This window comes from Pantherophis guttatus, chromosome 1 (assembly GCF_059756535.1).
Source record: "Pantherophis guttatus breed Tessera chromosome 1, ASM5975653v1, whole genome shotgun sequence".
Classification (NCBI taxonomy): Eukaryota; Metazoa; Chordata; class Lepidosauria; order Squamata; family Colubridae; genus Pantherophis; species Pantherophis guttatus.
This window is the reverse complement of record NC_142063.1, coordinates 157286059-157302135: the sequence shown is the minus strand read 5'-3', so window position 1 is coordinate 157302135 and position 16077 is coordinate 157286059. Positions and strand designations below refer to the sequence as shown.

Below are 16077 nucleotides of genomic sequence, written 5' to 3'. Positions count from 1 at the left end.
AAAGGTTGCATGTGACCATACCTGCCTGATTACATGACCACATTTTGGGCACTTGGCAACCAGGTAAACTTTACAGCCATTTGCAACATCTCGGAGTCACATGACCACATTTTTTGATGGTTTTTCCCAGTTTCTGCATTTACTTCAGGTTTCCAATAAAAAAAAAAATGCCCCTTAGGTAAAATGGATTCACTTCATGATCACCATATTTAGTTCATGTTTGCACAAGAACCACTGTTAAAAAAAATGCTGAAAAATCAGGACCCCAGAAATCTGATGAATTCTGGGGTCCATTACAGATAAGGCTTGAGGTAAAGATGTGGAATAAGAACTGGAATCAAACAGTATATCTTAAGGTCTCTTGCTATGCATTACTTTCATTATCTTTGGGCTTTTTGAAAATAGAGCAACAGTAAATAATTATGATATAAAGCATTAGAATACATACCGTAGATAACATTACACTTTCACTTACCAGCCAGCATTAACCGTGATTTTATTGCACTTTCAGTTCTTGGATGATTGGGATTCAGGAAAGAATGGACTACATTGAGAAAAAAGTAGATCAGTTGATCAAACAGTTTCCTGATCATGGACAATTTACCTCAAACAAGGAACACTTAGCCACTTCCTTAGAAGATTACCTAAAGAAGGTATATCTCCCTGATATATGTATAGCAATAATATATTACAGAATACTAAAATGATGTATTAAAAGATGCATATAAACTTATTTCGAGCTCTCAATAAACCTACACATACATAATTTTAATTCTTTTTTTATCACTAGCATACACGCAATGGAAAGGTTTCCAGCAATATAGGAAAGTGGGTTGGATATGTTCACTGCCTTGAAATACCAGTAAAAAGAATAAATTTACATGATTTCATCTCCTGATGAAATTGGAGGTTGGACAAGTCAAATTCACCTTTCCTTACATCTTCAAGGCTGATTCTTCTTTTCAGTGTTGTCAAATCTCAAAAGGAGCAGCTGTACTTCGAAAGGGAGGGAAGAGAATTGGACAGTGTTAAAGCAGGAAGGCTTTTCCTTCCATCCTTCCCTCCCTCCCTCCCTCCCTCCCCCCATCCCTCCCTCAATATTCAATGATTTTATTTTTTCCCATACATGGTAGGACAATAAGAAAGCTACTCTTCATCATCTCTATTCATGACTGGCAAAATACTGCTTTTGTCAGAGAAATAAAATTTGCCAATTATACTTTAAGCACCAAAGAACCTGATATTAGCAGATCCATTAAAAACAGTATTAAGTTAAACAGATCAGAAAGAGTTCTGCCATTGGCTGCAAGCCATCACCAACAGAGAACGAAGACATTGTATTCTGCTTTCCTTGACCAATGATCTCAAATAGAATGGCTTAAAAACTGCTCCCAGAGTATATAGTAGGCAGGAGTTTTACTTAATTGAGAGCAGTAAGGCCACTCAATCTGATGCTAACTTTAAAGCAGATCTGGGTATTTTATGGCCGCCAGGGCCACATCTGGACTTTTGGCTGTCCCTGTGATCCTTGTGAGGTCAATTTGAAATTAGAAATCAAATGTAAATAAACATGCCACAAAGTGTAGGAGAAAAAGCCGAGTAAGGTACAGTTCTGCACAGTCACCATGTGTTCCTTCAGTCGATTGGCAGCCATGAAAGGGCAAGGAGAGAAACCCCTTTTTTTACCTGTGCACTGCTTACCCCTCACCTGGAGCAACCTGAGGAGTTGAGGTGACAGAGTTTGAGGACATCAAATCAGGTAACATTGGTTCAGCCCTCCACAACAATCCCGGTTTCTCATGTCTCCCCTTGAGAAAATTAATTGCCCACCCCTGCCTTGAAGTTTTCTCTAATTAATCTCACAAAATAAAATTTGATGCTCAAATCAACTCTAGCATTTGTTAGCACACGTTTTTGAAATAAGCAATAGAAAAGTATTAAGAAATATTAAGCAAAAAAAGCCCTGAAGGCTTGGTTTAAGAAAAAGAGATATAGGTCAAATTAGACTATGCTAATGCAGTTATCTATATATTTCCATATTTTCTACCCCTGCTTACACATCTGTCCTTATGCAACATCCATACACTGTTCCTACCTTGCCTTTTGTTCTTTACACTGCCCATCACTCTCATTTTCGGTAACTCATAAATTCCATCCAGTCATGATTTTCTAGATTTTTTCACATTTCCCCTTGACCTTAAAATTGTTTGTTTTGTAACTGTATCCTCATTCATTCTACATGACCTACCCTTCTTGTACTTTGTTCATGCTGATCGCTTACTTTTGTACTCAGTTCACATTCTCTTTATCTTTCATCATAAATGTTCAATCATGCTTTCAGATATAAATTAATTCATTTGCCATGTATTCGTGCAAGCAGATTTATCTACATATCTAGATTATGTATTTAAAATAGGTACTGATAGATACATACCTGTCAAACCATACCATTCTCATTTATCCTTAGGTTTCTAAATGTTCCACTCATCTTTTCTTTGCTCTCTTGTCTTACTCCCACCCATCAATTCATGTCATCTAGTAGATTTTTTTTGTTGACTGCATTAATTCGGAACATTATAGTATTTTCCCAAAGAAAACTCATATCAGATTTTTCAATTATCACCATTCACTAGAGCATACTATCCAACTATCACTAATGTTCATACATTCATACGCATTCACAACAATCTAGATGACACAAATTAATACTTTCTGACCTTCACTTGAATTATTTCATTCATATGTAACATTCCTTTTCTGCATGCATTCATCAATACCACACCACAAGATCAAAACATTTTCATTTTAATATGATACATCCTTTTCATTTTCCTTATCTCTACAGATGTACATCATATCTACTTTGCTTCCTTTTATTCCATTTGTTAGTTCTTCTTACACTATATATCACAGTCTTCCATACATCTCCCTCTTTGAGGGGGATGGGTAGTTTGGAAATGTGAAATATATATATAAAAATAATAAAAAATATAATATAGTTGTGACAGAATTTTAAATGAATTTTATATAAAAAAGGTAGGCAGCTTTCCAAGAAGAAGCCATTCTGGAATATTACTCACCTTCATAATTGTACAAATTGCTTCCTCCTAACTAATAAAATAGCAAATATTATACATCAGAATACTAATTAGGGAAACTTAAGGAAAAAGATAGCACACTCATAAGACTATATTATTTTAAATGATATTAAGGGAATTGTGTTCTTGAAAGCTGTCTCACTTTACAACTCCCTACTGTTGACATACTTCCACATGGTTTTCAGCTGTTATTAATATCTGTTTAAATATAAAGGCATCAAGAAAGATTCAAAACATTGGTCCAGTACTCTCAGCAGCAGTAAATCCTGGATCATCTGCTCCTGAATCAGAAGAAGTCCTGAAAAAATATTTAGAGCTGGCGAATCAAACCAAGGTCAGGTCTGATGCATTTGTTTTAATATCATCATTTTAAATGGTTAAATCATACGTTCATACTATGGGATTTTCTTACAATTTTTCAAAAACTTTTATTTCAGTACCACTAGTGTAGTACTGGCACCAGTGGGTTGATTTTAAACTTATTACACCAAAAATTATATTAAGCACACGTTGCTTTTTTTAAAAAAAATTGTAATGCATTTCTTTAAGTTTTACTATATATTATATGTATATACATATAAAATTAAAGAAAAATCCTACTATTCACTATGGAAGTATTTTCTTTGCATAAAATCAGCAAGCATCAAGAATGTTTGCAGAAGGGGGGGGAGTCAAGGCCACAACCACATGATTGAAGCTCTCCATATGTTTAGGTATGTTACACATGCAACAAATGGAAGAGAAATATGGCCTCAATTATATGCTCATGGCCATCATCTTGACTTCTTTTTTTACTCCTGCCTTCGTCTCCATGGTCACTCCTGGAAACAGTCCTTCATAGAGCCTTCATATACTAATACTATACTACATACTCTTGGTCTTGTACCCCCAACTGTTCTAAAAGATCTTCCAAACTTCTTATAGGATCATAAAAGGGTTTTGTGGGCTTTTCAAACTGTTAGCCAGGGCTCAATAAACAGCTTATCAGAAGGTCATAATTTCTTTTTTTTTTTTTCTAAAAAAAGATAAATCTTGCATGGGCAAAGTTGGATGCCAGACTTCCCTTCTCACTCTTTCTGGTGCAACCAGCTTCGCTTTCACTTTCTCTGTGTGAACCCATGGCAGGCAGTTGCAAATTTTCTGAACTCCCTTGATCCATAAATTAACATTTAATTATTAAAGATAAGCATTATTTATTTTTTTTTGCATAATTCTTGCAACAATTAAATCATTTTATTCATCAGGAGGGGAAATATACATTGTTTTAGAAATGAGAGTGGTGGTATAAAAAGTCTGAGAATTATTTTTTGTGGGAGGGAGGAAAGAATAAATTTAGCTTCAGTGTGCAAACCATAGTAGGATATACTGATAAACATTCAATAATATAATATAATACTCATATGTGTTTGATAACCAATAAATGAGGAAATTGTTTCATTTTCAAAATGTTAATGCACTTATTTTTCTCTGTTATACATTGTAGGAGATGGCCAATGAATTAGAATTGGCTGTAAGAATTTGTAAGGAAATGAAAGAACTAGAAACCACTGAAATAGCAGTTTTTTCAAACAAAACTGAGCTTTTAAATGAGGAACTGGCAACACTGAATAGAAATCTTTCCTTAAAACTCAAAATCCTGAAGCCATATGTAGCCTTCTTAAAGTCATCAGATGAGGTACTTAAACATATTTTGTGGGAAAATGTTATGATCGGAAAGATACCTACATTTGGTGACATCTTTAAATATAATGGAATAATGTTCAGAATAATGTTGCACCCTTCCCCACTTGGTATTGATATTGTCAAACTTGATAGCAAAGACTGGGTGAGAAAACTGCAGATACTTCCATATTATTTTGACATATAGAAATGACTAGCAATCTGCTGGCTGAAGCAGTGAACTGATCATTAGTTTTTGTGGTAGCTGTTGCAGTGCTCACTAGCATGCGAGAAAGTAGTCTCCTATAAAGCTTGTGGGAGCCCATTCATGGATTAAAAAATTCTATGTTGGTAGAATGTTGTAGCATATTTTCGTTCCTCTTAATTAGATAGAATTAGATTAAATATTGAATTAAAGATAAAGGGTAATTTAAAATAAAGATGAAATTGCTCATGTAATCTAGCACAGGGGTCCCCAACCCCTGGTCTGTGGCCTGGTGCAGGCCACTGCCCATTTGGAACTGGGCTGTGGAAGTGGTGGGTGAGCATGTGTGTGGAGCTTCATTCATGAAAGCAGTGCACACATGCATGCAAAATCATCCCGTCTCTCCCCCGCTGCCACAATGGTCACTTCCACTGGTCTGCTGAGACAGAAAGCTTGGGGACCACTGATCAAGCATATAACTTTCTCCTAACTCACTTCTCGGAAAGGGCAATACTATGTAAGAGCATTCAGTGTCAAACATCATCCAGCGCAGTACTCACTTAGCAAAAGTCACTGAAAGTGTGCCTTTGCTAACATCTTCTTACAAAAAAAAGGAACTTGTGACTCTTTAGATGTTGCTGGATTTCAGTGCTCATTACAACCAGACAGTACGGACAATAGTTTAGGATGCTGAAAGTAGTTTTCATTCCCTACTTGAGCAATGCAATTTCCAGAGCAAAAGTGAAGTGTCTTGTATTTAACAAGAATAAGAGAACATCTAAAACCTATTAAAGAAACAGAATAAATTTAGTAAGGTATCCTTTCAGGTTTTCTAATTTTATTTGCAATATATTTAACAAAACATTTTTTAAAAAATCACTAAGTTCTTGCCTTAGCTTTTTGGAAGTCTTATTTACTGCAGGGAAGAACTTCAAGGATTCCATAGATGCAGCTCAATAGCCTAAAGAATGTCCATCATAAATGTTCAGAAGAGAATAGTTGGGTTGATTCATTTCTATCCCTTTAGGTTGGAAATGATGCCCAGAAGCTGAAAGAATTCTATATAAGTGAGCCTGCAGAAGACATTGAAGCTAAAAATGAGACCTTGCTACAATCAGCTGATGCTCAGTGGCATTTGGTTTTGAAGAAGATTCTTTCCACTCAAGATATGGGTCATGACTTTTTAAATTTAGTAAAGATGGTGAGGCAATTTCTGATGATTTATAGATACCAATGAAGTTTATTTTCCCACATTCTTTCTGAACTAATCCTGTATGTTTGGGATAAGCCACAGTGAGTATAATTAGATATACCTTCTAAGGTAAAGCTAAGCAAGTCATTTAGGGTATATATTGAAATACTACATGGTAACCCCATCTAGAGTGGGTTCGTGATATACATAGTTCCAGGAGTCAAATCTTCTTTCAAGAACCCTGTTTAACATTTGTATGGACACCACATCCCAAATAACGTGAGGATTTTAAGAACCAAAGGACCTGGGAGGAAGTATTAAAGCCTCATTATTTCTGCATGGTGGTTTTTAAAAACGATGTAATTCCTTTTCAGTAAAGAGAAAAGGGGAGTCAGATGCATGATGCATATTACATCCATTTAGTTTGACTTCTAGGAAAATGTATAGAATTGCATGAGGTGGAGGTGAAAGAAATCTCTGCCCCTTCTTGATGCCATCATAAAGATGCCAAAAATAGTTTGATTTCTGTCCCTGTCAGGAAAAAAAAAATTATAAATTCTGTCTGGAACAGGTGAATAACAATCTAATAATGAATGTGGAAAATGTTGTTCAAGTAACGGAACGTACTCTTGATATTCTGAACAAAGAAAAAGAAGAATTAACCGAACTTTGGGCAAGATGGAAACTTAGCATGAATCAAGTGCAATCGATCAAGCAACAATGTGGAAAATTTAATGAGCAATTTAAAAATGTAAGTGAAATCTACATAATATTTATTCCTAACTCTCTTTGGTAAAATGGAATTGCCACTTGTTTTAATTTTGTTTGGGGCAGATCAGAACACCATATGGTTCTTCTGCACTGTATTCAAGAGATTTGAAAGCATAATAGCTGAACTGTCTAGACATTTTTCCTAACAATAGTGTGTTTTTCAAAATGAAGAATTTCCTTTAGCAATTTTAGGGGAACATGAAGTGCCATCACGAAATCCTTCCTGGAGTGTACATGCAAATAAAATATGTGATAATCAAAGTAAAACGAATGTCCGAAACGCCAAGAGGTGATCACAAGGGGTCAAAGAGTCAACCACATAATCAAAGCTCTGCTCTTTGTTATGTGTCAGAATGCATTTTGATAGCATAGTTCATACATCCTTGCATATATCTTTATATCAAAAAAATAAAAACCCTAGTTCATGGCATCTACTACTCAATCATTTCTCCTATAACTTCTAAATTTCTCTGGAATTTTGCAATCAAGTTTGATCCCTTACATTTTATTTGTTGGTGTATTTAAGATAGCTTGGCAGATTTAAACGAGCTAAATTTTTGTAAGATAGTTCAGTAAAAGGGTTTTAGAATGTCAGGAAATACAGTATTGTCAGATGAAAAGTAGATTCGGGAGCTGAATCTACAAGCATCTTTTTCTCCTTTAGCTCTTGATGCTAATTTCAGTTCCATTTTGGATCTTGGCTAGTAATATTTAGCTGAAACTTTGTGTTTAAACATTTATTGACAATAATTCATATCTTCTGGTCCACTCTAGTCCTCAAAAATAGAATATAAAAGATATATGGATAGGCACTAATCTAACATACTTTATAGCATTTTTACTTTGCAATATGCAAGTTTAACATTCCTTTTTTTCTTAAAATTGGTCTCTTCTTATTTCAAAAATTCTAAAACATGCATTTACAAATTGTTTTGTGGTACATTATAGACAACACAACGCTTAGTTGTTCTTCAAGAGGGACTCAGATCTACTCTGGCACTTGATCTTGGAAGTAATCTTTCAGTACTTATGGAGTTGCAAAATAAGTTTAATGAAATTAAGCCACAGTTTCAGGTAAGAACATAAGCTGAGAATATCGAAAAATTGTGTTCTATTTGTTTCTGTAGATACTGAGAAATATGTCTTTTACTTCTTTATAAATCCTAAGGTAATTCAAGCATGCCACCCTGAATGAAAAGCCATATATTTAAAACCATATTTGGCAGGAAGTGCAGCAAAATTTAGGAAGACATTCAGACTGAAACTAGTGCATTCACTTTTTCAGAACAAGGGGAAAGTAACAGTTCAAACAAAATGAACAGAGATTTGCTTGGTTTAAATATAAATGTGCTTTCCTTTGAGATTTGAACATTTTTTTATTGTACCTAATTCATTAGCAACTCAATGCTGAGGTGGAATACACATTAAAATTATCAGAGCAGCTGGGCTTGAAAGGAGCTCCTGATGTGGAAAAATCTGAGAAAATAAGTGAGCTCATTCATCTCCATAAGGAGATAAAGGAAATGATGGCAAAATATGATGAAGTTTTCAACAAGACAGTCAAATTCCACAAAATCAGAGAGGAGGTAAGTGTAGTTGTCTTTATTTTCATGAACCTCGTGATTTCACTAACTCATTCATCCATGTGTATTTTCTTTTACTGGTCTATAAATACCATTTTAAAAGAAGCAGTTGTTAGACAATAACTATGCTAAAGTATTTGGGTAGCCAAATTCTGGATTTAGAGTCAAAGTTGTTTTGAACCGAACCTGAATGTTCCGTGAAAGTAACATTAAAAGATGCAAGGCTTGACATTAATGAAACATATCTATAATTTTCCCAGCTTGAAGGTCTCATAAAATCAGGAGGACTGGAGATCCTACAAATGAAAGATGTGCCAAGTGACACTTCCCACGCTAAGATCCACCTGACTAATGCTCAGGAGAAGCATGTACATATCAGGCACCTGTATAAATTGGCACTTTCGCTTGGAATGGATATACTCTCAACTGTAAAACATCCTGTAAGTAAATACTAGAGCAAATCTAGAATGGGGGAAAATCAGCACTTTCGCTTGGAAGGGATATACTCTCAACAGTAATACATGCTGTAAGTAAATATCAGAGCAAATCCAAAATGGGGAAAAGGGAGCAATTATCCAGGACAAGCTACTTTCTTTCTTACATCAGTCATGGACTATGAATTTACAACAGTGCCAGAAGTACAACTGAACCTTTTGCCATCACATTTTTTTCCCCCACATTGTGGGAGTATATTGAGTGACTACTAGTATTATTGTCCTCTTTATGTATCACATAACTGTATGTAACTTTCTCTGTCACAAATGATGACTGGCTATAGTGAATACTGTTAATTGGAACTCAGTTTAGCGAAGAAGAAGGTAGTATTGATAAAGGGGTACAAACGTTGAGGTGATACCTACCAGTCTTTTATTTGTTCTGGGTATATTTTCATCTCCCCCCCCCCAAGCATAATGTACATAGTTTTGAGTAAAGGTTAAAGGCAAAGCTTTCTTTTGTAATGTGAAGTATTTTTGACCAGTTTTAGCTTAGTCGATCAATTGCAACCTCTTTTAGGGCAATTTCGCCCTACAATTTAAGAGGCTTGTCTCTCTTGATGGTCCAAGCCAACTTCAGAAATCCCAGTCCGGACTGCAGTGGGTTGTCAGGATACAATCCAGACTGAGAGTGGCCTGATAACCAGCCTAGACCACAGTCATTGATAGACCCGATTGATTGTTCCCCCCAAACCTTACTGCCTGGCTCCCATATGGACCAGTGAGTGCCATTTCTTGTTAGGGCTGTTCCTTTCTCACTAGTCACCATGACTTTGCTTTCCCAAACATTTGCCAATATGCACACCTTCATTCTTCCTTTCCACATTATCTCCTTTGACATCAATACATACATTTTCCTTCCCCCCCCTTTTTTTTCTCCTTATAAGAATAATAAAGTTCTGATGCTACAATAATGAAAGCAGTAGGAAAAAGTTATTATTATTCTTTGATGTTGTCCCGGTATTCCTCTATAGATCCATGGAAGGATTGATAGTTCAGCTTCATAGAAATAAAGTAGTAACATACCTATTATACTACTTAAAGGTGTTGAAATAAATTAAGGTAAGGGAAACTCTGCAGTACTATGGACAGTGCTGATGCAGAAACATTGTATCAAAATATCTCATGGACTTCCTACTTTGCCCCATTTATTCTCACTCACTCCTTAAAACTTTTGATCAAATATCTTCATTCTGAGAATGGAGGTGGATGCTTTCACAATAGGAATATGGTGTTTGCCATTGTTCTCACCAGGGACATTCTGACACAAAGCAGATCATTCTTCCCGACTTTATTATTGGATTTATTTGCTTTTTGAGCTTGACTGATAACTCTTTCTGTTGTATTTTATTGATCTGTTGTTGGCTTATTTTATGTTTTCCTTTTGATTATTGCTGCTTCTGCATTGGTTGTGCTTATTCTTTTCTTTCAGTTTTGGGGAGATTGTCCCCCAAAAGTAGTTTCTTACCTTGTAAAAGATGACTAGATAAAATAAATCAACTTGATTGAAAAGAGTTTCAGAGTCATTTATCTGAATGCGCCTTAACCACTAATAAAGGTCAGCGGTAGAACCTCTGTTCATCTACATAACAAGAAACAGCACATTCTTGGTTTAAATCAAGCTTTATATCTTGCATATATGTTGACAGGTATAGAACTCGAATTTATATTTCCATACCTTGGAAATATTAAGAGTTAGAATTAGAGTACCATGCTCTTGGAAAACGATAATTTACCACACGATATTTTTCATTATTATTGTCTCTGTTTATAGACAATTGCTTGTTGCTTCAGCATAATTTATATATTTCGTTTCAGAATTCCTTTAATGTTTCTATAAAGAACTTACAGCAACAGTTGGATACCATGGAGTCTGACAGCATTAACTGGGACTCCAAAGCTGAAAAGTACGAGGAAGAGCTGTCGCATGTCCTCCATTTCTGCATGACAAGGGACGAGATACATGAGGTGTGGTGAAAAAAAATCATTAAATGACTGCAACTGTTGTGTCCTTTGTCTTCTTGTTTTACTCTTCACTAATATCATTGCATTTCATTTTGTTTAAGCTTTTTAAGGAAACCCTAATTCACAAACCGTTGTGGAGATATTGGTGCCTCTCTAATTATAGCCTTTGCTAGCATCTGAATTACTGGAGACTGAAAAGCAGAATTGCACAGCTATACTTCACTTGAGTCAATCAGTATGTAAAATAGATTAGTGATAGACTGTAGATTGAATTGCTACAGTTATTTTTCTTCACCCATATGTAAAATGCCCTCTGCATCTAATAAAGCACAACAGCGCGAACTAAATGCGTCTTCTCAAAAATTGAATTCATCAGAAGCAGGAGCAGTTTTTCCCTTCCTATGGCCTGAAGTCCATGTGAGGTCTGGAATGCATGTCAGAGGAAGGAATGGAATTAGAATTCTTATTGTGCACATTGACTGTTGCTATTGCAATTTTGTACTCCACCAGTAGGGGTATTCTAAAATAAATACCGTATTTTTCAGAGTATAAGACGCTCCAAAGTATAAGACGCACCTTATTTTGGGGGGAGGAAAATAAGGGGAAAAAAATTCTGCTTGAAAGGTTCTCCATTTGAGAGGCTGGGGGCCGGCGGGTGGGCGGGGCTACATTTGGTGTATAAGACGCACCCAAATTTTCACCCTCTTTTAGGGGGGGAGTGTGTCTTATACTCCGAAAATACGGTATTTTCATTACCCTGAAATTTATGTTTTTCACAGTAGTTGCGTTCAGAAGCACTCAAAATCACAATCTACACCCCACCCATAAATTTTGAAATAATACATTCTGGTGTCTTGTTCTTATTTGAGTCAGTGACAATAGGATTAAAACGATGCCTGGTAGAAACTCATCTGACATCCTTCAATTCCTTTGTGCAACATAAATAATAGCTATTACTTCCTGACAAATAAAGTTTAATGCATAGATAGCTCCCCAGCATATTTAAATGGGTTATCATTTCTTAATATGGTGAATTCTTAATCTTAAGAATTATTGAAGGATTCTTAAATTATTAATATATGGTGGCTGAAATCCATAAAAGTGGTTTGGGCACTCTCATTTTCTTTCCTATTAGAAAAGTCCAATGGAGTATCATAAAATACTTCAAAATGTTCTCTTGATTTTAAAAATGGTTTCTCATGATTCATGGTGATCTACTATCCAAGAAATACCCGTGTAAAGTCCCATTGATGTAAGGAATTTGTTTCTGATTGTCTGGACATTCTATATACAGTGTTTGAAACATGTGCTTGTGAATCACCATACAATGAGCGCTTTTAAGAGAAAGGAAAATCAATCTTAAGTCTATGCAGATGCATTTATGTATCTTCAAACTGTCTTAATTGTGTCCTCAACTGGCATCCTTGTTGATACTCTAGTGATTACGTCTTGTTGATCAGCCTTTTTGTACTTAGCCTAGTGATTTGTACTCAGTAGGACAAAAAGCAAGGATTCTTATCATTCACTTTCCTGTTAATGCCACTTTTCTTGATGAACATGATTGCTCTGGCATGCTCCGTGAGCTGGGTTCATTTGGAATGTGTTCAATTGTTTTGATGAGCAAATGTCACCTTAGCACAAGTTCCCCCAGACTCGAAAACAGTCTCCAACTAGTAACTTCACTGCAGATCTCTCAATATACAGTCTGAAAGCATTTTTTGGTAACCGCACTTACTTTTCATAGCTTTGATATTTAATCCTGTACAGTACAGAAAAGCCAATAAACTTGTCATGTAATTACTATAGAAAGAATTTTATTTATGGATTGCAGTTTAGCTCCGGTGAAGTGTACAATTAAAAATAAACTGACATTTGATGTCAGTTGAGATTTAGATAGTGCTTTCCTATTGTATAAATAGCAAGTACATCATGAAAAGCAGTGACATTATGTTGGCATGATAGTAATGTAATGCTTTTAAAGGTTGGAGGCCCCTGTGCTAAGCGTAAACTAAATAGAAGGCTGTTTCAGTTAACTTGGATAGTTTGCTGAAGGCAGTTCATCAACATTTATTTGATAATTATGTAATAGTATTTAATTTGATTGGATTATTTTGAAGACACAGATTATTTTAGAAAGCACAGAACAAATCTGCTGATTAGCTCAGTTCAGTGTCATTTGTTTTCAAATGGAAAATACATTTTAAATGGGGAAAATTTGAAACATATTTTCTTCAAAGTAGTACTCAGATAAAACAAACCAATTTTTCCCTTCATTTTGCCCAATGAAAACATGGTTGACTGTATCCTCCAAAGTCAATTTATTCCTTGGAGTAACACTCTGTGTGGCACTAATTTATTAATTCTTTGTGAGTGAGTGAACAGAGATTCATATTTGTAGGTGGCCCAGCATTTAAAGGTTGGAGTGTACTGATTATACTAGATTTTAAAACGAATTTGTTGTCCAAAACACATCAACCAATCTAACTTTTATATATGGTTCACATATCCAAAACAACCCTTAAATCTGTTTTTAAAACTGAGTTGACAATGAGTAGTGAGTACTGAATGGATTTTTCCATTTTAAAACAAATGAAACTGGACTGAAATGAATTAGTCTCATTCTATGTTTTTTAAAAGGAAGATAATAAAATAATCCAATTTTGGTGCAATGATAAGAAAAATTATTATCCTACCAAGGAGAAAATTATATCTCCACCAAAATGGGCAGAGCAAGCTACTGTATATAAACATGGAGCAAACCCAATACTTACTTGCATTGACAATAATTAGTTGGATAATTAAATGTCATCAAATAAAACAATCGAACTCAGAGAGCATCAAGAACTCCACAGTTTAACCCTGAGCTCCACATATTCTTTTTTATTGGAAGAGAAATTTATTAATGTTTAGCCTGCATGTAATGAAAACTAAGAAAGGAGAACAGTCTGCCTCAGGGGGAAAAATGGTCTTCTTCACTAGAGATTTTTAAGCAGAAGCTGGACAACCCTATGTCAGAAATAATATAATTGTAATCTGAATGTTATAATATCATATTGAATTATACTAGAGAAATTTCCTGTTCTAAAATACTGGGTCTCTAATTGAATTATATAAACTGCTATATTGAATTATATAAACTATATAAACAACTTAAATAGGAAAATAAATTATTTATAGAGTTTTTAAGTAAAAGAATCTAAGCAAAATACCCTTGTCATTTTACAACTCCATGCTTACTTCAGCAGAGATTAGGCCCATATTTCAAAACCAATTTCAAGCTTGTAGGACATTTTAATGCCATTCTGGATATATGATAGCATGCAATCATAAATCAAAGTTTACATTTCTGCCCGGTATCCAACTTGAATCAATTCTACATCACAATCACTGCAATGTAGGCTTGTTCAGAACTTGCCATGACAGCATTTTAAAATAACATTTTGAACCAATACTTTTCTCTGCGCCCCCCACCCCCTTGCCGCTTCTTCCTTTCCAGAAGTGCCACAGTACTGTGGGCAAATATATTGGGCATAAGTATTTTTAAATTACATACTGCATATGTGATGTTTCAGTGCATCAGTGGTAGGTTTCATTTTTTTTTACTACCGGTTCTGTGGTCGTGGCTTGGTAGGCGTGGCTTGGTGGTCGTGGCTGGAGAAGGATACTGTAAAATCTCCATTCCCACCCCACTCCAGGGGAAGAATACTGCAAAATCCCCATTTCCTCCTGATCAGCTGGAACTTGGGAGGCAGAGAATAGATGGGGGCGGGGCCAATCAGAATTTTTACTACCGGTTCTCTGAACTACTCAAAATTTCTGCAACCGTTTCTCCAGAACTGGTCAGAACCTGCTGAAACCCACCTCTGCAGTGCATGTCTTCCAACAATCAACTTACACACATGTGGAAAAAGCTACATTAAAGGGATTCCTTGAAATCCTTCATCTTGAAAAAAAAAGAGAAGTATTATCTTCTGTTTTCTTGTGAAACGTGAGAAACAGTTTATTAAAACAGAGTCCTCATAGACTGTCCATTGTTATTTTCTTCTCCTTATGTGACAAATTGCAATAATTGCATTACATTATTCCTTGCGTTGTTCCTTACACATGAAAAATCAGGTTTGTCATAGGTAAGAAACAATGGCTTTCTAAGGTCAAGGCTAATTAAAATAACTTTTTAATAATATGTGGAATACTTTGTGGTCAACTCAAACACCCAGTTGCCTGCTGTCTTGTGCAATCTTGTACTGTGATATTTTCATGTGTTTTTCCTCAGTGAATCAAATATACTGATATTAGTGACTTTCTCAGAAATGTCCTACTGAATTCAGTTGGTGCCTCTTTCAAGTACTCATGCTTAAAGCAAGACTGTAGTATTAGATGCATGTGAAGATTTTTTACCTACCTTGAATCTGATTGATTGATTGATGATTATGTTTTTGAATCCTAGTGACAACATAGATTTTCTCCATCATGAGTCTTGGATTTCTCCTTCTCCTAATATACTTGTGCACTTCTTTCATCTCTGAAGTTTAGATGGATATCTATCTATCTATCTATCTATCATCCAACCATAATATGTAGATTTGTTTAGTAGTTTGATCTATACTGCTCCTAATGTAAATGGATTTTGTCTATCAATAAGTAGCAGCATTATTCTTAATTATTGAAAGCTAATCAGTATTAAGGCATAATGTAAGAAGTCTAATGCTGTGGATTGAAATTTGTCACTGTTTTGCATTTAGGAGGAGAAAAGTAAGAACTGAATTCTGAATTCTGTTGACATCCCTTTCTGAAACAATGAATTTCTATTTTATGCATTTTCTATCAAAACAGAAAAAAAGAAGTTTAAAATATTTAATAAGTACACTGACAACCTGTTAAAAGGATTTTTTTTCTTTGCTGATTTGTGGTTCTATGTAAGGATTTCCTGTCCTCAGCCAAAGAATCATGATTTCACATTTTAAATAGAAAAAGAATACTGTCAAATGGAAAATGAATTTCCGGCTGGCTCTGGTGTCCTATAAGAGAAACTTGCAACTACAGTACTTCAGCTGATGAAAAATGGATTTTGATTATTATATATTCTCATATAAATTGAGATCCTTACTTT

General features: G+C 35.1%; 1 protein-coding gene across 4 annotated transcripts in view; it reads left to right on the top strand.

The window, feature by feature from the left end:
- Positions 1-16077, top strand: part of CCDC141 (coiled-coil domain containing 141) — a 127996-nt gene that overhangs the window by 78347 nt on the left and 33572 nt on the right. For 3 of the 4 annotated variants that reach the window (XM_034428601.3, XM_034428615.2, XM_034428613.2), the window contains 9 exons: positions 512-653; positions 3313-3432; positions 4582-4773; positions 5990-6163; positions 6726-6905; positions 7874-7999; positions 8323-8511; positions 8769-8948; positions 10821-10970. In XM_034428601.3, coding sequence (XP_034284492.2) covers positions 512-653; positions 3313-3432; positions 4582-4773; positions 5990-6163; positions 6726-6905; positions 7874-7999; positions 8323-8511; positions 8769-8948; positions 10821-10970 — 1453 coding nt within the window. The remainder of the gene's footprint in view (positions 1-511; positions 654-3312; positions 3433-4581; positions 4774-5989; positions 6164-6725; positions 6906-7873; positions 8000-8322; positions 8512-8768; positions 8949-10820; positions 10971-16077) is intronic. The other variant, XM_034428622.3, reaches the window with a different exon arrangement.